This window comes from Nematolebias whitei, chromosome 22 (genome assembly GCF_014905685.2).
Source record: "Nematolebias whitei isolate Nwh7 chromosome 22, NemWhi1, whole genome shotgun sequence".
Lineage (NCBI taxonomy): Eukaryota > Metazoa > Chordata > Actinopteri > Cyprinodontiformes > Rivulidae > Nematolebias > Nematolebias whitei.
The window spans coordinates 13,751,417-13,776,849 of record NC_056519.1 but is presented as its reverse complement, the minus strand read 5'-3'; the positions used below and the strand labels follow the sequence as shown (position 1 = coordinate 13,776,849).

The window sequence follows — 25,433 nt, the reverse complement described above, 5'->3', positions numbered from 1 at the left end:
AACGTAATTGGATCTATGATGACTGGTTTTTACTGTTTTGGAGTTAGTGGAAATCTGGGTTGTCGACACATTTGGAAACATCAGCAGCTGTTGACGCTGCCTGGAATGTGGAGAATGTGCCGCGCGTGGCAACACTCAAGACTCGGCGTGCCAAGTATATGTAGTGTTGTAGCACGCTGAGCAGGGCTGTGGAACTTTCTGGCAGTGTCCACGAACAGTTGGAAGGAGTACATCTTGGAGAAGATGTAAGCTCGACTTGGCGTAAGTAATCAGATTCTGCTGTTTGGAGTCGCCGTGAGAGAATGTACGAGAAATTTACGAGTTCAGCCTGACCCAAAAACAATTGATTTCTGAATCTGGACCCGGTCTTGGAAGGCAGACTATCTCAAATTTCCCCTGGGATGTTATGGAAACAAAGACGCTCTTTCCCCCCTCCCCACCCCATCCCTTCCCCAAGGTAGTAGACCTGTGACAGAGCTCAACCGAGCTGGCTGATAAACAAACACCTCTTATCAGGACTATGGCTGGGTGGTGGGGGGTGTCTCTGGACTGTGCTGTGTTACGACCTTCCCTCAAACTCAATGCCTCCACTGGCCTCCCTCGCCTCCCCTGGTGCAGAAGGTGCCAAGGGCTGCGTCACTCACCCCCACCCACTACTCACTCCACAAGTATTACGTCTATTTATGTTGCTTTGCTGTGGTAAATTTTTTTTTGATGCCTCAAATCGTGCCCTGTCTAGGACACGGTGTGAGAGATCTTTTTTATACCTCTCTCCTTGTGTTTCGTCCCTTTTTCTTATTTAAGCAATAAGGGCGGTGCTTCTTAGAAGCTGCAGCCCCTGTACACTTCCATCCATCTTTCGGACGGCTGTACAGAACGTAATTTTGTTGTACTTCGCTGTGCAAGGATAATAAAAGTATTCTGATTCTGAAATAAGTGTAGATGCAGATCTCAATGAAAAGAGGTAAAGCTGCACATGACGTGTCAAACTGCAAGTCTTTCTTTAACATGGACAAGATGAGTCCGCTCACAATCGGGGAACCTGGAAAATGGCGCTGTCCACCTCGTTCAGCTCTCCTTCCTCGTCCAAAAGGCTGTAAGCGCTGCCGCTCAGCCCGCTGTCCAGTGAGGCTGCTGTGACCGGAGCATCCCCTGATCTGTAGCTCGACCGAGCTGCAGACACACAACCACACCCGTCAGCACCCAGACATAGGAAGAAAATTAATTTTCTCCTCCGTCTAACATCAATACAAAAGCTGAGAAACACTATATAGGACTGGACAGTAATGAATTGCACATGAACACTGAGGACTGGCAAGCGCAAAGACAAACATTTATCTGAAGCCTCTCTTAAAGACGAGATTAAACATAAAACATACAAACACGACATACACACATATGCTGATGCAGAATAAGAGGCACAAACATGCTACTGAAGTTGTTAATCCTCTATATGTGAATGTAGCCTCTTGGTGTGTTTAGATGCTAATCGTAAAGTTTCAGTGTTGTGTTCTCGTATGTCCTTTCAGCCAGTGTGAGTATGAATGAAGCTCAGATGTGTGGATGCGGTGCAGAACAGCATCCGTGCCCCCGCAGCTTTCTTTCAGGCCACTCGACACAGTCTCACTGTTCAATAAAGCTCAATGAAACGGCGCTGGAGTCACGACGCAGCAGCGCTAACTCCGAACGAATCATATCTCGGCTTTAAGCATCGATTTTCTTGGTTTCAGTGAGCTGTGTCTGTGGCCATGAGGAGAGCGTGCCTCGCTGCATGAATCACTTCTCTCTGCCTCCCTGTCTCTTTTCTTAGCTTGTAAGACTCCCCCCTTCTTTCTTTCTGCAGATGTGCGTTAGTAGTGGTGCATCCTGTCTTTCTCTCACTCTCTCTTTCTCTCCTCGCTCCATCTCTGCTTCAGTCACACGACAGAAGGGAGGGGAGACTCTTGGGCAAACTCTCACCTCCGGTGGTCTGCGGCCTCTCTTCTGACACAGCTTTCCTGAGGGTCAGGTTTCTGCCGTCTGCTCGGCCCCCTTTGGCCGACACGGTCGATGGCAGGGCAGGCAGCCAGTCAGACTGGGCTCTCTGAATGGTTAGCACGCCCACTACGCTGTGTCTCTGGTGCCTCAGTGGGAGGCGGCCGCTCTGGCCTGGATGTATTTTTTGTTGTTTTACCCACAAGCACAGATCAGACGTCAAGGGTCAGGGTCAACAACAGGAATGGATCATGGGATTGCAGTTCAAGATGGAAGGAGGAAGGAGCAAGATGGAGATTTAGAGCAGTTTGTCTTCACCATGGCAACCAGCTTGACTGTGAATCACATGCAGCCACAGTGTGCAGTGCACGTTCACCCCTCCTGCATGGCTTTATGCATGGTGTGCAGCATCTGCTGAGGTGCATTGTGGGTCCAAAAAGGGGAGGGAGTGGCATGTTGCATGCACAGCCGTCTTAGTGGAGGAAGTTCACAACAGCTGGTTGTCGTCATTTTAAAAAAGTGTAAAGAAAAGAATAAAGAAATAAAATAATAAAAATTTAAATAAATTATTACTCAGCAGAGCGTTGGACGTCAACTTTTCGGGTTTTAGATTTAAACGTTGTACTGGTCAATGTAATGGTCATTAATGGGCAGTTTTCACTGAAACAAGCAGAAGGTTTAGTTTAGGATTAGGGTTAGAAATATCTGGTTTAAATATTCTGTTCCACTTTAATATTATTGCACTTCTGCCAATCTTCAAATAATCTGGTCATTTTTGAAGTGAGGATCTGTCTAATATCATATATCAAAATGTTCAGCTCGTTCAGAAGGGTGCTATGACTTTGGTATTGGTAAAACTTTAGCTTTTTGAAAGATTTAGCCTTTTCTGCTACTTTTTTCATAGAAAATGAACTGAGCTCATTTTACATCTTTCATATCTTTAGATGTGTTTACAACCTTTTACAGCTCCTTTCACATTTTGTTCTGGTTCAGCTTCTTTCAGCTTCCTTGTGCAAAATTAAACTTTTTCAGCTACTTTCAGCTCATTTCAGCTGTTTTGTGATCCTTTCAAATTCTTTCTGCTAACTACAACATTTTTGTGCTTTGTCTAACTTCTTTCTGCTAATTTCAGCTTATGATGATACTTTCAGCTTATCATACTTACACAAGTTTTAGCTTTTTCTGATATTTCAGTTACTGTTTAGCTGTTTTATGCTAATTTTTAGCCTTTTTGGCTAATTCCACATTTTTTGCATTCATTTCAAAAATTTTCAGCCTAATTCAGCAAAAACCATGCTCTCTCTACTTCCTTCTGGTAGTTAAGCTTCTTTCTGCTTTTTTTTTTTTTTTAGCTACTTTTCATCTGTTTTATGCTTATTTTACATTTTTTCCAGATAATTTTCACATTTTGTGCTCATTTCTGCTTCTTTCAGCAAACATGTTCTTTCTGCTTTCTTCCGCTAATTTAAGCATGTATTACATTTTCAGCTACTGTTTTAGCCTTTTTTTTTTTTTTGCTAATTTCAGCTGTTTTCAGATAAATTCAATTTTTTTGTGGTAATTTCTGCTATTTTCAGTCTAACTAACTTCTTTCTGCTAAGTTCAGCTTGTTATGCTCCTTTCAGCTTTTTTTTATCCTAGTTTCAGCTTTTCTACTATTTCAGCTACTATTTAGCTGTTTTGTGCTAAATTTAGATTTTTCAGCTAATTGAACCTTTTGGAGCCCATTTAAGCTCTTTCCACTTCCTTCTGGTAGCTTAAGCTTCTTTCAGCCTTTTCAGCTACTTTTCAGCAATTTTGTTTTTGTGCTAAATTCAGATTTTTTATAGCTAATTTCCAAAAAATTGGGCTAATTTCTGCTTATTTAAATCTAATTCATCAAGTATGTGTTCTTTCTGCTTTCTTCTTCTAACTTAGGCTTGTTCTTCCAGTTCAGGTACATGTCAGCATGTTTTATTTTTTAGCTAATTTCAGCAGTTTTCAGCAAGTTCTTCAGCAATAAGTTTTCACACTGCATTTTTGCAGGAAATGCAGTTTCTCTAGTTGCTCTTTGTTGTTTTCTCAAACATCTGTGCTACTACGTAAATGTCAATGGGCTGTGAGATGAACGTTCTTGATACCTTTTATTAATCTACATAGTTTAGATTATTTTATTTACGGAGCCTATTTCATTATTTTATGCCCTTTTAGATTTAATGACAGGCGGTCAGACTCATGAAGGACAGTGTTCACCTCTGCAGGTAAGGCGCTCACTCTAAATATTTGTGACTATAACGTGGCGACATACTGGACTGGATGGGGCAAAGTGTGAACAACTAGAATTTAAAAAATGGAACATAAAGAAACAAAATGACAAAAGAAAGTGCAGGGAGGCCATGCTGCGTGGGCTTTATCTACGTCTTGGTTTACTTGGTTGGAGGCGTTGTGGCAGCTGTGTCTGCTGTTGGGCTTCGCCCGTTGCTATGGCAGCACCTCCGCTGCTCCCACTGCTGCTGTCCTGATGGTGGTGGCGTGCAGCGTTTTTGCCAGAGCGTGAAGCGCCATGTGAGCGAGAGCGTTGGCTGTGGTTTTGGCTCTGGCCCTCGGACGAGGAAGGCTTCGATGTGCCAGGACTACTGTGAGATTTCTCGATAGTGGTCCCCTGCGTGTCTAAAACAACCAGATTCACCAAATTACCACAAATAATCTATCCAGTGAACATAAAGGCTGTTACCTGCTTTGTGGTGAAATAAGCTAGTGAGATAATAAATTTAGTCAAAGTATTAAATACCTCATTGATTCTATGAACTTCCAAAGCAATCTTATAAAATTTGATTTTATTTTGAATGTATTCTTTCAAAGTATGGAAGCATTCAAAGCCTTCCACAGCCATATTGCCCTCTGTAGTAGAGGAAACAAAGAAAGAAGGCCTCTGAGCTAGGTGACATCATGGCAACCAAGAAAACGGAGCAAGAGGAAGCAAAAAAGGCGTGAAGCAGAAGCAGTGGGTGCAATAATGGGAAGAACAGTGCTGGAATTACAAACGATAGGACTGCATAGAGAGAAAACAAGAAGACGATAGAAGAGGGAAAAGTCAAAAGATAAAAGAAGAGTAAAGAAGGAAGCAGGAAACAGGAAGCTGTTTGGGAATGACAGAGACCGAGTCAGGCGGGTCGGGGCGGGGGAGGGGGGCTTTACTGAGTCCTACCCTTGGCTGGATCAGGGAAGATCCCGTGGCTTCGGCTCTTGATGACGGACGATTTGGGGGAATCCTGAACATCGTGCGCGGCGGCAGCGGTTTTGGGGGACGAGTGCTGTGAGGAGGGTTTAGAGGAGCCGTGCCGGCCCTGGCCTGAGTGGGAGCGTCTGTGGTGGTCCCCCTCGCTCTGCTCCTTGAGCGGCAGCCATCGGGGGACGTTGTCCAGCTGGGACGTGTTGGACAGATCAATAAGAACCTGGCAGAAGAAATAAGTTTAGCGAACAGCATTAAACACTGACCTTAATTACATTTGAACTAAGCAAAGGTTTACCTCTCCTAAAAAATCGTTGGAGGAGCCTTTGTCGTAGTCCCACACCGTCACCTCCAGGGTCTTCTTCCTCAGCTGGAACACACACCGTTAAAAGATAACACACACTCATCGCCACCGAGGTCTGCAACCCCAGACTCCTGCAAACACACTACCTGCTCCAGGTGGATGTTTTTATAGATGACGGTCTGGTTCCACTCAGGATTGAGACTCTTCCCTGCGTGTTTGGACTTCCTCTTGTTCTCAGCGCTGCGGGAACAGATCACAAAATATGCACTGTGTCATCGTGCACACTCTCATGCAAGTTAGCGAACCAACCACGACAAGCACAAGGAGCTGTTACTAGAGCAAGGGCACAACAGAGGGGAGAGTATGACAACGAGCAACAGGGTTTGGATGGAAACAAAGTATGAGACTATGCACGTGCACGATGTCAGGGCGTGCTGCAAAAAAGTCCATTTTGACGTCCATCCAGTCGTTTAGTCTCACAAAATTTAGATGGGCTATCAAATAATCCTGAACGCAAGAAAATACAATTTATCCTACATTGTTTTTTTGTTTTTTTTAAGTTGTCTTGATTAAAAATTTTTATAAAAGCAAATATTTGACTAATGTGTAGGAAAAATAAAAGTCCAGGTGAAACCGAACGAATGACTTCTACAGATGGATGTTTTTTGCAGAGTGTAGGGTTTGATACGTCATTATTTTTGGAAAAGACAGGAACGATCTACTCTATAAGACAACAATGGCATGAATAAGTGCAGCGGAGCAAAGTTACAGGTTTGAATCCAAAGTGGCACATTGTTAGGGGGGGGGGGGCAATATGACGCTGGAGGGGCAATGTTGGACATTAGTGAGGGATTCTTAATACATAACAGGGGAAAACACAACAGCGCAGGGGATTATTTGGTTATATATGTTAGTTTAAGGAACATTAGGGAATATTTTAAGGGGATTTTCACCCCCCTAAAACCACGATGCTCATAAAGTTAAAGGGAACATACGCGCATTTTAATAAATTAACGGAAAATGACAAATTACTGAAGAGTGAAGGGAGTTACTGACACGCAATGAATAGATTATGATTCTTCCACTCCGTTATATTAACATGGTCATCTCGTGACCCAACAGACAACTAGTTATCACCCAGAACAGAGTGGGCAAATCACATACCTGGCATTCTGGACAACCATGACCTGACTGAGGGGGTCCAGCATGCATTAAATATAGAGAACAACATACAGAAACAATAGTCAGAGGGAGGGTGGAGGGTCAAAAAGTGCTTGTACGAAAGAGGATTTTAGGGTAAGTCTTGGTTTGTTGAAGTTTTGTGGGGTTGTGACAGGGAGCTGGTGTGCAGCAGTGATGTCGGTAAGCAGAAAACAAATGCATCTTTTTGTAGCTAAACTCCCAAATCTTCCCTAAACCGAACGTCTAATCTCAATTATTTTTTGTTCATTACTTGTTGTTGGACCACAAAATGCAGCCCATACGAATAAACTCTAATTTAACTTGTCTGTTAGCTATTTAATATTAACATCAACATGAATATTCCTGCAAAAAAGCAGTTGAAATTAAATACAAAACAATATTTACAACTCAATATACCGTATTTTTCAAACTATAAGGCGCAATATCAATGAACGGGTCTGTTTTCATACATAAGGCGCATTAAGCGAAACAAAACAGTCAGATAAGTCAAACTTTATTCATCTCTTTCACAATAACCACATAAAATCAGTTCGAGGTCAGTAAGCACAACCAGAGTTAATAAATAAGGTGCACCTGATTATAAGGCTCACTGTTGATATTTGATAAAATTAAAGGATTTTAAATGCAACTTATAGACCGAAAAATACAGTACAATAATTATTTGACAAATATACACCAGTTAGCTATACCATTACAACCACAGACTAGAAGCGTGAGTTAATTCTGTTCATTGTTTTATAACCTAATGTTTTACAGAGAAAACTTTCGATCATCATCAACCCAATTTCCCCAAAAAGTTGGGATGCTGGTTAAAATGTAAATATAAACAGAATGCAATGCAATTTTTGATATCTTATAAACTCCTAGTTAAAATAGAGCATACTTTAAGAAATTGTTACATTTTTTAGGAAAAAATTAGTTAAGTTTTAATTTTTGTGAACGAGAGGAGCAATACAGTTTTAAAAATTGTTGGGACAGAGGCAACAAGAGGTTGTAAAAGTCAGTCATATGAAAAGGAAACAACTGAATGCAACTAACTGGGTTAATTGAAAACAGGTCAGTAAAAAGAGTGGGTATTAAAAAGCATCTTAACGAGGATGAATCTTTCTGAAGTTGAAATGGGCAGAGGTTCACCAGTCTGCAAAAAAAACATTTAAAAATAGTGGAAATATTTCAGCATAATGTGCCTCAGCAAACAAATAGTAAGACTTTAAAAATAGCGTCTACAGTTCAAAATATCTAATAATTTCAAACATCTGGGGAAATCTCTGCGCTCAAAGAACAAATCTGATGTCAGGTGTCTGTGATCTTAGGGCCTCCATCACAACTGCATTAAAACAAGTCTACTGTATTTTTCGGACTATAAAACGCACTTAAAATCTTTTAATTTTCTCAAAAATTGACAGCGAGTCTTATAATCTGGTGCGCCTTGTGTATTAATTCTGGTTGTGTTTACTGACCTGATTTTATGAGGCACAACAGAACAATGTCGAGAGTTATTGTGAATGAGTTGAATAAAGTTTGACTTATCTTTTGTTTCGTTTAATGCGCCTTATAGTTTGAAAAATACGGTAATTCTTTCATGAACATCACTGTGTGGGCTCAGGAACACGTCCACAAATCACTGTCTGCAAACACAGTTTGACGTGCCGTTCACAAATGCAGGTTAAAGTTTTATCACGCAAAGAAGCTGTATGTAACCAAGAAGCCTCTTCTGGGACAAAATTAATTTGAAATGGACTGATCAGGAGAAATTAATTTTTGAAACCATAAAAAAACATGTCCTCTGTGCTAAAGGACCATCCAGCCTGTTATCAGCGCACAGTTCAATAGCCTGCTTCTCTGATAGTATAGGGGTGTATTATTTCCTCTGGTATGGGCAACTTACAAATCTGCAAAGCACCAATTTAGAAAAGTTTATACAAGTTTTAGAACAAATGTTCCCATCCAGCTAAAATAAAATCAGAAAAGGCAACTCAGGACTGTTAAATGAGACAACTCTCCGCTACAAAATCTCAGACGCTACATATTTACAGACTGCTTTTACAAAGGGTGCTTCACAGTAGGACACATGTTCCCGTCTCGTCCTTTTTGACATGTGCTGCTGCCTTCACTTTCAAAGATGCGTTTATGTTCCATTATGAATAAAACACTGGTTTATGAGGATAATAAATCATTGCATTTTGTTTTCAATTAAATTTTACACAACACGCCGTTTGCTTCAGACTTGGGGTTGCAGGTGCTACTCTGATCATTACCACCCATTGTTTTATGTTTAATCAAATTATCCAGCCTTCATTTCAAGGGAACAGCAGTGCGACCTTCCAAATCTGCCAAGGAAGGTCTCAAAGATCCCAATAAACCATTTGAAGCTTCAAAGTCCTCAGATTTAAAACGATCTGATGTTATGTTAAACAAACCTAATGCATAACCCTCCAGAAGACCCACTGATGTTCTTCATGCCCAAACTAATCACAGCTGACTTGTCTGTGGTGCAATAAACATAACCTTGTGGATGATTGATGCTACTTAGGTTTAAGCAACTGTGCTCAACATAAAAAAAGCATATATGCACACGTGCATTTAAGTGCCAGTGTTTAAAAATGTTGCAGAGCCCTAATGACATGAACAGACACACATACGCTTGGATGAAGATCTGTGAGAGTACTGACTGAAATGCCCACAGCCATAAATTACTTCTTTTATCCAAAATGATCGAAGGAAGAAAATAAAATAAAATCCTCACGGAGGCATCTCATCTCAGACAGAAGAAACGCTGAAAGAGTCAATTGCATTACAACACTACCACCATGAGAATAGGGGCTCTGGACTTACGGATAGTATTGCAAGTAAATATGAGAACTATTGATCTTAGCTGCACTCACACCTGCAGTGCAACATCCATCAACAGAGTCCACCTTTAACCTCCTGTTATTTATGTGATGTTTGTTGTTTAGCAGTGACCGGGGGCTGATGAGTCCTGTAAAGGAGTGATTCACTGAACATAACTGATGGGCTCGATGTGTCGCAGCGATATGAAGAGCTGTGTTGCACATTGAAAAATGCAATGATAAGCCAAAAATCAATTTTTAAATGAATGAAAATTAGGTTAAAGTGGCTGTCTGTGCAGCCTAGAAGAAAAAAACAAATCCTGTCATTCTAAATCTGAATGAAAACAAAAAGCTGCCATCATTTTTTTTTATTATTGTGCACTAACGTTACTCCAGCTCTGAACTATTGAAGGTGCGCTCAGAGTTTCTGCTCTCCTGACTCACCCTCTCCCAGGCAGGAGATAGACTTTAACAAATGGGTCAGAGAAGCCGTTGATGTCCCGCGGAGCGAGGTTTCTGGCCTGCAGGACGTGAACTATCAAGTTGCCGAGCTGCTTGTCATAGTGGATTTGAAGCTATAAAAGGAAACAGCAGAGTTAGAACACATTTAAATGGATTGGTTAAAACATTGCAGGCTGTAAAACATGGTTTTGTGTGTTTTGAAGCACTCGATACATTAAACAAGACAGAGTTCGATGCCATGCACCTGTATCTCTCCAGAAACGGGGTGAGACTTGGTTCCATCTGGAATCTGTAATAGATGAGAGTGAGATATTAAGACAATGCTGGATAAAAACCAGTGGGTGGTGTGTTTACTTGTAGGTGGGCATTTTGTACAAATTGTCCCATTTTCATCAAATGCTTGAGGCAAAATTGTAACATTAACTCCTGACATCAAAACCTTTATTATACCAGATGCACTGATTATCTTATCTGGTTTAGTTTTAGCTTCTTTACTGCTTTACTCTGTAAACAGTTTATGTACAGTACTTACAGCTGTTTTGATCCAACCTTCAAAATAAAATTATGCACAATCACATGCACTGTTCATAGTATGTTGTGAAGGACTCTCAGCTACAACCACACCAAATCCTAGCTCAACATTAGTCAAACTGACAGAATCATAGCCTTTTTTTTTAAAATAAACTAAACAAATGTGGTTTTGTTAAATCTCAGTTTGATTTTTTTTTTTATGTATTACTGGTCCTCACATATTCACAAACTGACTTATTGGCTAAATTCAACTAATTTCATCTGGTGTCATCTTGAAATACAATCAATTTATCCATCTTTTTCACCTGCCGCCATTATCTGTTCATCACTACCAATTAAATTATCTTATGTTACTTTAAATCCCATAGTGCTGTCTATAATTATGATTTGGTCCCAGTTTAGGTCTCATTTCAAATTTGTGTCTCCCTCTAACAGAATGCCGTTATTAAAAAATTATCCGTTTCCCCCTGCTACTACTAATGCCGCTTCGCTTATATGATTGGCATGAAACAGGCATTAAAACCATGGCAGATCTTTACAAAGATGGTGTTTTTCTTAGTTTTTCAGAACCGTCTTCAAAAATTTAACCTGCCTCCTTCCCACTTGTTTCTCTATTTTCAAATTAGACACTGTATTTCAACATTGTTTCCAAATTTTCCAACTTTCCCTGCTGACCCACCATGGGTTGACCTTCTGGTTCTTAGGCCTAATGAGAAATCAGCCCTTACTAATATATATGCATCACTGGTGACAACTGAGTCCAACTCATTTGGTAAAATCAGAACCGCCTGGGAGCGTGAATTAGGTGCTGCACTGTCTGAATCATGGTGGGATACGGTGATTCTCAGCACACGTTCAAGTACACCATGTGCTAGATTACAGCTTATACAGTTTAAGTACAACACTTAACCTGTCTCCCCTGCAAAATGAGATTTTAGCTTTCTGTTCCCTTCTTGCTAGACGCTGCATTTTACTCTTCTGGAAAGCTCCCACACCTCCATCTACATTACTATGGCTTAACACTGTCAGGACATTTTTGAGGGTGGAGAAGATTTTACTAACAGTGAAGCGTAATTCAGAAAAATGTACTTGCAAGTGGACACTCTTTGTGGAGTACGTCAAATCTTTACCTCCTTAGTGTGTAGAATTGTGTAATTTACCCACCATGTTACGAAGTTATAAAGATTGCAAACTGTTCTTATTTATTTTAGACGCCCACCTCCACCTTTATCTTTTTTCTTATTTACTTTTTTCTCGTTCTTGCATTTGTACAGTTTTATATTGTGAATAACATTGTATAATCTCTTGATAAATAAAAACAAAAAAATCTCAGTTCAGCAGTTCTAAAATCTCCACAGTAGACTGGCCTTGCTGCTGTGGCGCTTCTTGCTGACAGAGGGCGATCCTGGCTGAGCAGGGCTGGAGGTGGCGGAGGTTGGGGCAGGGAGGGTGGAGGAAAAGCCGGACATGGGTCCCTGCTGCTGGGACACTTTCTGCAGCTCGGCCGCCAGCTGTTTAGGATCAACACCTGGAGACCTGGGAGGTCTGTCCCCTAGAAATTTCACGTATACAGTCATAAAGGTCCAACAAGGCAACCTACTGGGTATTACATGTCTCTTTGTAGCTTGGATTACTGGATACATAATTGAGCATGCATGATAATTTCCATAATGTTTGAAGGATGATAAAAAGAAAGGTTTTAGGACTTGTGAAATGCAAATGAATAGAGAAAAACAGCACTTATTGTAGGCCTAAATTTGAAATAAACACAAGATGGTAAACTTATTGGAAAAATGTCTAATTAAAAAACATTAAATTGCATAAAAAATATTATGTCTAAATGTTTTATAGCTATTGTAAAAATATATTGAAACTTATTTCATTTTAACATCTTAGAAAAGAAGTACCAGCAAAAACTACACCTCCATATACAAAATAGAAACCCTCCATAGATCAGAAGTTATAGTACTGAGTGACTTTTGTTAAAAGTGCCTGGAAATAGATGTGAAAACATTCCAAGTGACTCACATATTAAGGATTTTTACATATACTTAATTATCCTCTATTAAAATAAATAAATAATCAAATAAGATAAATTGCTGCTGGAACTTTTTGCTGACATTATATGCAATGCTCCAATTGGAAAACACTGTCAGGATACAAACCAAGACTAGACAAACATTAGAATCAGTCAGTTAGGACTGGAAAGATCAAAAATACTCCAGCGTACCTGTGTTGTGCTCCAGGAGGTCCAGGTGGTGAGAATCCTCAGACTCAGACAGCATGTTTAGATCACTAAAAGAAGGGAAATATATTTCATGTAAAGTCAAACCGACAAGAAATAAAGTAGAAAAAGAAACACAAAGTCCCTAAAATGAGCCATAGAAAGAGATAAACATTGAGTGCATACTAAAGAAGAGCAGGAGCGTACAAATAAAGAGGGCAAAGGTCATACTTACAGTCTGACGCACACTTCGGCCTCGTTACACAGCTGTCCCACCAGTCCCTGCACTTCCTCGTAGGTCTTACCCGTCAGAGGAACACCGTTCCACTCCAAGACTTGCATTCCTATAAATATTTAACAACCATGAAAACAACAAAAGCAGCGCTCAACCTGTTTCTCCTCTCATATTTGACACGGTACAAACATTTCACTTCAAACAACAAAAACAAAATCAAGCACTGGAATTTTCTCGTTAACCAACCATCATATGAGCCAGAAAGAGAGGATTTAATTTCCAGATTTGCAATGGCAAGGGTCTCATTTATATTATTTCAACTAGGGCTAGGCGATACGGACCAAAATTAATATCTTTATTTTTTTTAAGATAAATCACGATATACAATATATATCTCAATATTTGTTCTTTCCATAATGTAATAATAAAAATATATTACTGAGTCAAAGCTTTGTCCCATTTGTCACACAGGCAAATTTATTAACAAACAACTATAACTGTACAAAATTAGTCTCGATATTTTTAAGATAAATCACGATATATGATATATATCTCAATATTTTTTTTCTTTCTAGATAGTTATAACAAAAATATATTCCTGAGTCAAAGCTTTTACCCAATTGTCACACAGGCAAATGTATTAACAAACAGCTGTAACTGTACAAAATTAATGTCTAAAAAAATAAACTATTTACATATATTAAATAATAATCAGCTACGCCGCCTTCACGATGTTAGTAAGCGTGTGAGAAGCAGCAGTGAGGGACTGTGCTTGTATTCAGAGAGGGAGAAGGAGGGGTCGCGTGAAGTTGGCAGTGCAGATGGGAGAAAAAGTATGACATGGATTTTCAAGTCTAATAATACTTGATGGTTGCGATAGAGCCATTTTAACTATCGTAAATTGAAAAAAATCGCGATATATCTATTATATTTGATACATCGCCGAGCCCTAATTTCAGCTCACACAAATTCACTCCAAACAGCAAGGAACACTTCAGTCTAAATAAAAGCCAGGCTGCGTGCTGGCAGGACTTACACAGTTTGAAGCAGCGCATCAGAAGGGTCTTCTGTTTGCGGCGATACTCTCGAGCTGCGTGAGCGTGATTTGACAGGGAAGCTACACTGGAGTTTCAAACTGCTAACACTCATCACATCGCTAACACTTCACAGAGATGTTGAATTTTCAGCACTCAGATAAATTTATACATCCTCGGCGACACTAAGCCTCAACGCCTGTTGAATGTGACAACATATTCAATATTCACGCCAAAGAGAAACGGCAAGGCACAGTGTTCCCACTGGCACAAGCATCTACTTCGCAGCCGTTCTGCTCGCTGCTGATGACAGGGATGCGGCTGTTGTTGTGGCTGAGTTGCCCTTGCGGCGTGCAACATGACAGATGCAACTTGCCTCTTGAGCTGAGGCAATCACAAACACTATTGCTTCATTATGAACCATAAAAACTTTAGATTTAGAAGAAAAGAGATGAGAGTGTTTATTTAAAGAAGGGCGCATCTGAAGCTAATTGGAGACAGAAGTCCAAATATGCATTCAGACCATAAACAAGGCTGAGGGAGTAGGATGGTGACTGGGTTACCAGACTCCCCCAGGTGAAATCAATAACACCTCATAAAATGTGTCCCACTTAATAAACCACGTAGCGATGTATCCTCAGGTGGTGTCAGTGAGAGGTTTCTGAGGGTAAAATCACAGCTCATATATCTGTGGGTGAGGGCGGAACGCCACCGCGGTGACTTGGGAAACAGAGATTTGTGACAAATCCAGATCTCAACAGACAAAAACCCAATAATTATGACACTTTGTTTATTAAAGGCATCAAATATGACATTACTTAGCTTACTTTTTGTCACAGGCAATCAAATGTAAACGTGTACTAATCTAGAAATGTTGTTTGATGTTTTTAAGGATGCCTGACGAGTTTTAGATGGAAAGGAACAGCTCTGCCTAAAGCTCACAAATCCTTTCATGAAGAAGATATCTCATTCAGACTTTTTACTTCACTCATTAACTCGGACAGGTTGGTGAAAAAGACTAACACTATAGAGGTTTTTCATTTTCACACTTAAATATGGAAATAAATGTAATTTTTCTGGGCTTTAGAACAACAAACTATCACTTAGAACTCATCTTGATTGTGTTGTAAACAAATCAGTAGACAGACACCATTCCCATGCACTGGTCGGGCACATTTAGGGGTTGTTTTGCCTGATATGTACTGACATGCTGACATCCCTACCAGAGGGACAGTCACTCCGGGTAGGCCTGGCAGCTGCAAAGCTCTTGCACGTTGTCTTTTCACGTGAAGGATGAAGTATCCCTGCTTCTCATTGTCATGCTATTTAAATTTTCTGTCTGTGAATATTGCGTGAATGTTCATGAAGCAGTCACACTATCGTGATCCATTTTTCTTCTGTGTGTTTATCAGCATCTTTATAGTTCCACAATTTTTTGTGCCATTTCAACAAATCATATATCAAAACGTTCAGCTCGTGCAGGAGAAGGGTGCCATGACTTTTGGTATTGGTGCAACTTTAGCTTTTTGAAATATTTAGCCTTTTCTGCCACTTTTTTTTTCCTCATAGAAAATGAATTGAGCTCATTTTCTTTCCTTCAAATCTTAAGATCTGTTTATTTACTGCTTCTTTATATTTTGTTCTGGTTCAGCTTCTTTCAGCTTCCTTCAGCAAATTTAAACATTTTTTTCAGCTACTTTCAGCTAATTTCAGCTTTTTTGTGCTCCATTTAGATTCTTTATGCTAACTACAACATTTTTGTGCTTCTTCTAACTTATTTCTGTGGATTTGCTCCTTTCAGCTTATTTCTGCAATTTTCAGCTTTTTCTGCTATTTCAGTTACTATTTAGCTGTTCAGCTAATTACACATTTTTTGCACTCATTTCAACTTTTTTCAAACTAATTCAGCAAAAATGTGCTCTCTCAACTTCCTTCTAGTAATTTAATCTTCTTTCGGCTTTTTTGGCTACTTTTCAGCTGTTTTTTTTAGCTAATTTCAGCTTTTTCAGATAATTTCCACTTTTTTGTGCCCATTTCTAATTCTTTCAGCGTAACTGGGCAAACGTGTTCTTCATACTTTCTTATGCTAATTGAAGCTTGTTCTATCTTTTCAGCTGATTGTTAGCATTTATTGGCTAATTTCAGCTGTTTTCAGATGAATTCAAGTTTTTTGTGGTAATTTCTGCTACTTTCAGCATAATTAACTTATTTTTGCTAATTTCAGCTTGTTATGCTCCTTTCAGGTTAGTTATGCTAGTTTCACTTATTTCAGCTAGCTACTATAGCTGTTTTATGCTAATTTTAGCTTTACAGCTAATTTCAGTTTTTGTACTCATTTAAGCTTTTTCCAGCCTAATTCAGCAAAAAAGTGCATCTCCACTTATTTCTGCTATTCTAATCTTCTTTCTGCTATTTTAGATAATTTTCAGCTTTTTTTTTTGTTGTTGCTAATTTCAGCTTTTGTCAAATAATTTCCACTTTGTTGTGTTCATTGCTGCTTCTTTCATCCTAACTGGTCATAATTCTGCTCTCTCCACTTCCTTCTGGTTATTTAAGTTTCTTTCTACCTTTTCAGCTACCTTTCAGCTTTTTTTTTGGTTGTTGCTAATTTCAACTTTTAGAGCAAATTTACCATTTTTTAGCTCATTTCTGCTTATTTAAACCAAAATTCAGCAAGTATGGTTTTTTTTCTGTTTTCTTTTGCTAACGTGGGCTTGTTCTCCCTTTTCAGCTACATTTCAGCATGTTTTTAGCTAATTTCAGCAATTTGTCAGCAAGTTCATTAGCATTAAGCATTCACACTGCATTTTCATAGGAAATGCAATTTCTCTAGTTCTTATTAGTGTTTAAATTATGTAATGACAAATGAACTTAATTTTCCAGTGAAAGGATACGAGTTGTTTCAACCTAGCTGCAACAGCACATGCAAGTGTCTGCACTCAGTATTTTCCTACGTTTGCCTAATAATTGTAGTAATTGGTAAACTGAATTACCATCACAAATTGACTGATGCAGTGGTAGTTATGTTAACTAACCTGAGATTTCATTTTAGTCTATTAGATCTGCTGGGATTTCAGTACAAAGCAAACAACAGTAGTTGTAGTTTGGAGTAATGTGGAATCTTTTTAAATTCACCATTGTTTTGCACATTGTGAGATCTATTCCTTAAATATTTATGAACGATGATGTACAGATTTTCATTCTTTGTTTTATTTTTACACTCTCATATGGGTCTAAATAATACATAATAATACATATAATAAATATACCTTATTATAATAATAATACAAATACCTATTACTGATAATTATTTCTAAACTAAGTAAAATTAATATTTGTGCACCTTCAAACACCACTGCTAACATTATTCATTATATATTTATATTTGGCTGTGACATAATTCATCCCATGGGATTAATAAAGTCAATAAAAGGTATTAATCTCAGATGAACACCTCTCTGAGCATGGATCGCTGCTGAAGGATCAGTGATGTGAACGATCCTCTGAGGGAATTTCGCTGCACATTTGTTTTGCAGCTGACTGAGAAATCAGCTAAACAACAAAATGACGCTCCTGAAAAGATTCATATCAGTTTATTCATGCAAAAATGTATATTTTATTAGTAAACAGTTCAACAGCAGAAATACAAGCCCATGCCTGACGTATTATGATCTTGTATTTGAACTAGTTGTTACTTTTGGTGTCATGACTGCAGATAATCAGTTTAAACTGTGTCATGTCAATAAATCAGCTTCATTCTTTTTGATTAAAAAAGAAGTTTGTGACTACAGTTTGAAAAAGCATGCTGGAGTGAAGGAACTCAAGTTTGACAGCTGTAAACAATAGTGTCTTCTTATGGTAATGCTAAATTAATTAAATGCTAATGAAACAGTGTAAAACTATTTTTTAGGCAAACATATTTTTTGTTGTTGTATAAAGGCTGGCATAGGAGTTTTGGTACTTCTGGAAATATTTAAACTTGCCATTTCAAAATGCTTTAACCCTTTGTGCAAAGCTATGCTAGCTAGGAGGCTGCAGCTGTTAATTTTTGCCCAACAAGTCAACAAGTTGCATCTGTCATGTTGAGCTGGACAACTGGAAACAAGTCCAGCCTGACTGTGGACACATAACACACCAAACCAAGAGCATGAGCTAACAGACAGGGCTGACGAAGGAGTGGCATGAACAAGAAGTATATATAGTAGGAAAGGGTGATTGCTGAGGACAAACAGGTGTGCTGATTGTTAATGAAAGGCAGGTGGGTGTGGAGCTAAAAAATAGGGACGAATAGGGATGTCTAGAAGTTACAATAACAAATCAACCAAAATTATCTAAATGTAACAAAGCCCAAGAAAATTAAACAGGAATTAAAACAAAAACTGATATAAAATCCTCAAAAATCCTGATGGTAACTACATGTGTAAATACTTTTATTTACATTGTAAACACAATGCTGAACAAAGGGCATTCACATTGTCTGACAGGTGCACAGGCTAATTTACATCGTCTTCATTCTGAACCGACTAAAATACTTTTATTTATCTTTTTGACAAAGCGAAGTGAAATTTGATCAAAGATCTTACCTTCAAGAATTTTTCCTGTTTGTTCTGCAGCTCCACCAGGCAGGACTTTGGCCACATAAGCTCCAATGTCTCCATTACTACGAGGGACCTCCTTCCCTCCAACTATACGAATACCTAAACCATTTCCTGTTTAGCAGAAAAACAAATAATAATGTCATTATGAATTGGTTTGTAATCCTCCTAGAAGAAGCACAATCTTTAACAGCAGTAACAGTGGACCTGAATTATAAATGTGAACCAAATGTAACCGTTTACAATGTTTCCAATTAAAATTTGATTATTAAATGTTGAGTACCTCGTGAATAAAAGTAAAACCTTTAAAACATGTATATCTTATTATATCTGAAGATATGGCTGAATTTATAAAAAAATATATAAAATGTGAACAAGGTAACAACATTTCCCAAATGTAATGTTTACTGTATGCAAAAGATGAAAAATGCATCACGAGATGACCTATAGCCTCAGATCTTTTAAACAGAACCAGAACCTCAGTCATTTTATACTATGACACTACTCGTATAGTAATTAAAGTAAGAACAAAATGACTGAGGCACATTTATTGCTCTGTTTGTTAATCACATAGGATAATCCTTAGCGTAAGGAATATGCCATTTTGAGCATGACTGATAAGCCTGAGGACAAATTCAATCTAACAGAAAGCCAATAAATGTCTGCCATCTTTAAGCCTGAAGGAGTTGTGGGAGAAATATAAGAAAAGCAAATGAAATGCATAATAAATACCACTAATGCTCTGTAAACCAATTATGGTTTATAATGATCACATTTTACAGCCTGTATCCTTCTTCATTCTATTACTCTGAAAGTTTATGACAATATTGCTTTATTCCCAATAACTTAAAGAAAAAAGTAAAATATTTAAAGCATGTATGTGTTGCAAGTTAAAGGTCTGAGCAAAATGCAATTAAATGAATGTGGTGATCGATAAGATTAGCTTGCAACACATGATCCTGTGGACTGACATTTTGCCTCTCTGTGCTGCAGCTTATATCTTTGGTACTTTACCTGAGACACTGCGCTCTTTGAGATCCCTCTGCAGTTTGACCCTGAGGTGAGGGAACGGATAGTACGGACCTTTTCCCTGCAGCCCAAACACAGCGAGGAAACGTTAATCACCTTGTCTCACTATAATAATATTCCAAGATGACTGCTCGATCAGAAGTAAGCGTGTGCATTTTGGTACTTGGGTGATTATATTTTAGTTACAAAAACACAACCTTAGGGGAACAACACAGTATTTGATATACAGTATTGTTTATTTTTGATCTTATGTTCGAATATATCGTACTTGACGCCATATACATTGCATTGCCGTATAAGTTGCATCGGTCAAAATATGCCTACCGTGTTTTTTTTTCATTTACCCTTTATTTATACAGAAAGTCTCATTGAGTCACGAGAACTCATTTTCAAGCGAGACCTGTAATGAAGTGGAAAAAACATAAATAAGTCGCTTTGCCGTATACGTCGCATCTATTATGCGTCACTGCTGATGCGTCGTGTTTGTTATGTCAATGCTGACCACCTGTAAACGTGGCCCAGTGTTGTGCCAAAAATTGATTGGCTGCCAAATGGAGGCCGCGGGAGCGTGCATGGGGGGACTTTAACAAGAATTTAACAAGATTAATACTTAAAAACAATTATTTGTTTGCTCAAAATTATAGCAAAAGTGTGTCTCAGTTTAACTTTTTCTTAATAAATGCACTTTAATGGTCAAATCAGCTGCATTTCACCTGGGCTGCTCTGCAAAATGCAGCTGATTTGACGTTTGCTCCAGGAGTTCAGGAGCGAGACGAAGGTGGCTTTGTACGGCAAACCAAGTGTCTCACTAATAGCCACTTTTATCTATTAATGAGACACTTGGTTTACCATATTAGTTGAGCGTCCTCTAGCGGCTGAAAATGGTATTGATCGATATTTTTTATGTCAGAATGAACGAAATCGTCAGATCTCAGCCAAAAATTAGCTTATAAATATGGGAAAAAACGTATATTAGTCGCTTCGGTGTATAAGTCTCAGGACGTGCAAATTTATGCAAAAAGGTGTGACTTATACAGCGAAAAGTACGGTAATTTCCATAACGCAGCTAAAATGATTTAACCTGATACACTTTAAGCATCGCATCACCTGACATAACTTCCAGTAGTTCAAGACAAAGTCAGTGCTGTTATTTCAGCTATATTTAAGTGTGTTTATCAATCAAAAACAAGATTTAAAAGTGCAAGAATTTGTTTGTTTTTGTAGGTTGCAGCACAAACTAGATCTAAGCTTTCAGATTTGGAGGCTAAATTAAAACTGAGCGTAAGCTGAGGGAGTCAGAGTCAGAGGTGTCAAGCCACCTAACAATTTAAAGTCTATTATTAACCACTGAGAAAGATTATTATTCACAAGGTGACAACACTGTGGACAAAGGGCAGTCCTCCAAAGAAGAATGCATCAATAAATGTTTCTTGAAGTCAGACCAAATAAGCAGGGGAAACTGTAAAGATGCTGCCTGTATGTCTCCGACTCTGCAGGCCTCAAATATTACAATTTGAAGAGCACCAAGTAACAAATAAAAAAGTCTAATTAGATGAGGGTTTTAGTTACCTAGATTTGCAACTTTGCGTCTAACCAAATGAGATGTTCTGGAACAAAATATATCAGAGAGATAAAATAAAAATGAAAATGTTTGGCTGTAGATTACGCACAAACCAAACATCATATCAGCACAAACACCTAGTATGAACCGTGAAACGACTTTTGGAAAGCTGATGGATAGGCTTTAGCAGTGACTGGACCGGGACACCTTTCAGTCATCAACTCAACCATAAACTCTGTATACCAACGTATTCTAAAGCCAAATGTGACGCCATCTGTCCAACGATTAAACATTAGCAAAAAATGAGAAACAAAACCAGATACTGGTCCAAAATTACTGGAAAATATCATGACTGGAGAACAAATAAACTGAGGCTTTGCAATGGCTCACTCAAAGTCCACATTTGAAATCACTGAAAATGAAGTAAGACTTTATAATCTTTCCACTTCATCTCCTCAAGGGATCAATAAAGTGTCTGTCTGTAATTGAACACCCCCAAATGTCTATAAACAGAAGCTGTGTTCAGAAGACAGGGAGCTAAAATTCCTCCTTAAACACAACATGTTTTGCTGTTCATGGCTGTTTTTATCTTATTTTAAGGCCTGGTAAGGACCAAATATGTTTAATAAATGTATAAGTGAAGGTATTTGTCCTTTTGTACCTGTTTCTTTTCCTGTCCATTCTCCTGCCGTCCATCTCTTGGTTTGTCAAACCAGTCTGTCTCTTCTCGTCTCAGATGGTAAGCTTCAGGAATGAAACACAAGCACTTCTTCAAAACCAGAGGATTTGGATGCTTAAATCCTACTACAGATATATTTTGTTTTGTTTTTTTATGTAATTGCATGCCTATAAGAAAATTTAAAGTGTTAAAAGTGAATGACGGAAATAAAGACATGAGGAGAGCACAAGAGGGATAAAGAAATGTAGTGAAATAAGCAGAAAAACTAAAGCAGTTTGAAGGTTAATAAAAAAGATTAATATGGCATACATTTATATAAATATAAATGTTGGGTTTAAACATACACATACATGAATATTCTCTGACTAAAAGTTAACATTTCTTTCAAAATATTTGTAATATCCTAATATAATTTTTTTTAAATCCACTGAAAATAAAATGGCATTTACTATTGATTTTATTTATATATGAACCTGCCCAACATTTACAAGATGTACATTTTTATTAGTTGGTTAATGTATTAGAAAATAAATAACTAATAGTAATACTCTACCATTAGCTGCATCGTCTCTGTTCAAAGCCATCAGGGAATCACTTAGAGCTGGAATCAGGACAAATTGTTTTATAATGTGAAATAATTAGAATTGGCATTGTTAACAGTTTTTTATCACAAAGGTAAAAATAAAAGATTTTTAAAAAGTTCTGAGTTTCAAAACTGAACATTTCCATGGTGCTTTGTATAAAAAAAATACTAAGAATTTATTGTACCCTTACGTCAAAACAGCAAATATAGGCATAAGGATTTTAATAATTTATGAATTATATATTTTTCACCCTTTAAAAAGGTATTGATATTGGTAAGTGGGAATGGATGAAGAACCCATGAGTGGTGGTGTGTGTGTGTGTGTGTGTGTGGGGGGGGGGGGGGGGGCGGCTTGTAGGTCTCCCCAAAAGACACTGAGCTTTATTCAAACCTTCATGTTTCTTGAATAGCACAAGATCTGAAACACTCAGTGTTCTGAGTTTCTTAGGATTCATGAAGGGTCTCCCAAGAATCTTTTCTGTTTGGCTGCTCAGAGCCAGGCAATGGCCTAAATAGCACAAATAGGTCCCCAGTTCAATGCCACAGGCATCACACAAGCCACTGCCATCGAGTCCCAGTTACAAAACCATCCAGTGGGTCACTGTACTCTATCACTATAGATGTACAACATCAGCACCTCTGCACCTACTGACCCCTTCAGAAGAGAGCCATCTGTAAAACAGTAGAATTGGTTGGGAGGCAGGTCCACAATAAAGAAGTTGTTCTAGGAAGATTTATCTTCAATCTCTGTCTGAAAACTTGGCTCAACATTTAATTTATTTGTCCATACTGTCTGGAGGTCCTCTCACTGGAAAATCAGCAACTTCCCAGTCCCAGAGTATGCTGCGAGTCTGATAGCTCCTCCACCTACTAGTATAGCGTAAATTCACCACAATGGATGCAGCCTTCCCCAAGATATACAAATCCAGTGGAGTCAGGTCCAGAAGGACTTTAAGGGTTGCTGTGTTGTTCTAACAGAACCTTTGATGCTCAGGCAGGCCATGAGTCATCTACACATGGATGAGCATCACTCTTGCTGCCCCAAATTGGAATAGGACCCACCATTTTAAAGCAGCATAACATAGCATGGAGCAGACTATGGCATGTAGAACCACCTGATAACTTTAGGGGTAGCACCCCAACGACTACTGTACCTGCAATACTACAGCACTGATGTAAGCACATTGTGGCCTTCTTGCACTTTTCATTTACATATCATTTATAATTAGGCTTTCTGTCAAGATAGACACCCAGAAACTTGACTGACTCTGACAAGGAAAATTCTACTAGCTCCAACTTTGAAGGTGAGCAATGCTTCCTTTATTTATTTTACAAGTAAGTGAGGTAACAGGTAAGTAAATTATTCTCATACCAACTGATAAACTGCCCTTCTTTCATCGAGCAACAGTTAGATCAAAAAATTATAGTCTGGTAGCATATTTTTTAAACCATCTTTCATTTCCTTCAGTTTGCTTCCAAGGAGCCAAATATTTTTGCAACCTTCTAAAGAAGCCCTTATCAACAGTTTTCCTGGATTTAAGGTCTTTCAGGGTTTTTCTTTCAAATTTGTCCGACACTTGCTCTCTTTTGTTCAGACCATGCACCAGACTATTAAAGAGTTTGGCGCAGAGTGTTTGATTAAAAATAACATCCAACCATCCATCCATTATCTTTACCCGCTTCTACCTTTTCGAGTAATGGGGGTCACTGGCGTCCATTTCCAGCAGTCACTGTGCGAGAAGCGGGGGACACCCTGAACAAGTTGCAAGTCCTTCATAGGACACATAAAGACAAACAAGCATTCACTCTCTCACTCACACCTAGAGACAATTTAGTTACCAATCAGCCTAACATGCATGTTTTTGGTCTGTGGGAGGAAAGTGACAAAGGGCAACCTTGGCGGAGTCCAACTCTCACCAGGAACAAGCCCGACTTACTGCCAGCAATGCGGACCAGGCTCTGACACCAGTCATACAGGGACCTAACAGCCCGTATCAAAGGGCCCGGTACCCATACTCCCAGAGTACCCCCCACAGGGTTCCCTGCGGGACGCAGTTGAACGCCTTCTCAAAGTCCACAAAGCACATGTAGACCAGTTTGGCAAACTCCCACGCACCCTCCAGGATTGCATCTCTGCTTTTTGCAGATCATGTGGTCCTATTGGCTTCATCAGATCGTGATCTACAGCGTTCACTGGAGTGGTTCGCAGCCGAGTGTGACGCAGCCGGGATGAGGATCAGTTCCTCCAAATACGAGGCCATTGTCTTGAGCCGGAAAAGGGTAGAGTGCCCTCTCCGGGTCAGGGAGGAGGTCCTGCTCCAATTGGAGGAGTTCAAGTATCTTGGGGTCTTGTTCACGAATGAGGGAAAAATGGAACATGAGATCGATAGGCGGATAGGTAAAGCGTTTGCAGTGAAGCGGGAACTGTACAGGTCTGTTGTGGTGAAGAGAGAGCTGAGTCAAAAGGCGAAGCTCTCAATTTACCGATCAATCTACGTTCTCACCCTCATCTATGGTCATGAGCTTTAGGTTATGACCGAAAGAACAAGATCTCGGATACAAGCGGCCAAAATGAATTTTCTCCGCAGGGTGTCTGGGCTCTCCCTTAGAGAAAGGGTGAGAAGCTCGATCATCCGGGAGGGACTCAGAGTAGAGCCGCTGCTTCTCCACGTCGAGAGGAGCCAGTTGAGGTGGCTCGGGCATCTGTTTAGGATGCCTCCTGCACGCCTCCCTGGTGAGGTGTTCCGGACACATCCCACCGGGAGGAGGCCTAGAGGAAGACCCAGGACACGCTGGAGGGACTATGTTTCTTGGCTGGCCTGGGAACGCCTAGGGATTCCCCCGGAGGAGCTGGACCAAGTGGCTGGGGAGAGGGAAGTCTGGGCCTCCCTACTTAGGCTGCTACCCCCGCGACCCGACCCTGGATAAGTGGAAGAAAATGGATGGATGGATGGGAGGAAACTGAAGTACCCGGAAA

The 25,433-nt window shown here is 39.3% G+C and overlaps 1 protein-coding gene across 4 annotated transcripts in view; it reads right to left on the bottom strand.

Annotated features, from left to right (window-relative positions):
- Window positions 1-25,433, bottom strand: part of pcloa (piccolo presynaptic cytomatrix protein a) — a 60,992-nt gene that overhangs the window by 5,338 nt on the left and 30,221 nt on the right. For 2 of the 4 annotated variants that reach the window (XM_037695692.1, XM_037695693.1), the window contains exons 8-21: window positions 22,427-22,474; window positions 21,856-21,938; window positions 19,619-19,694; window positions 18,593-18,718; window positions 12,976-13,084; window positions 12,747-12,811; window positions 11,884-12,068; window positions 10,230-10,274; window positions 9,968-10,098; window positions 6,654-6,680; window positions 5,636-5,729; window positions 5,484-5,555; window positions 5,162-5,408; window positions 3,990-4,623 (exon numbers count right to left, since the gene is read on the bottom strand). In XM_037695692.1, the coding sequence (XP_037551620.1) occupies window positions 4,364-4,623; window positions 5,162-5,408; window positions 5,484-5,555; window positions 5,636-5,729; window positions 6,654-6,680; window positions 9,968-10,098; window positions 10,230-10,274; window positions 11,884-12,068; window positions 12,747-12,811; window positions 12,976-13,084; window positions 18,593-18,718; window positions 19,619-19,694; window positions 21,856-21,938; window positions 22,427-22,474 (1,568 nt within the window). In that variant the 3' untranslated portion in view covers window positions 3,990-4,363. Of the gene's footprint in view, window positions 1-1,031; window positions 1,174-1,959; window positions 2,149-3,989; window positions 4,624-5,161; window positions 5,409-5,483; window positions 5,556-5,635; window positions 5,730-6,653; window positions 6,681-9,967; window positions 10,099-10,229; window positions 10,275-11,883; window positions 12,069-12,746; window positions 12,812-12,975; window positions 13,085-18,592; window positions 18,719-19,618; window positions 19,695-21,855; window positions 21,939-22,426; window positions 22,475-25,433 lie in introns of those variants that run through there. The other 2 variants (XM_037695695.1, XM_037695694.1) reach the window with 2 other exon arrangements.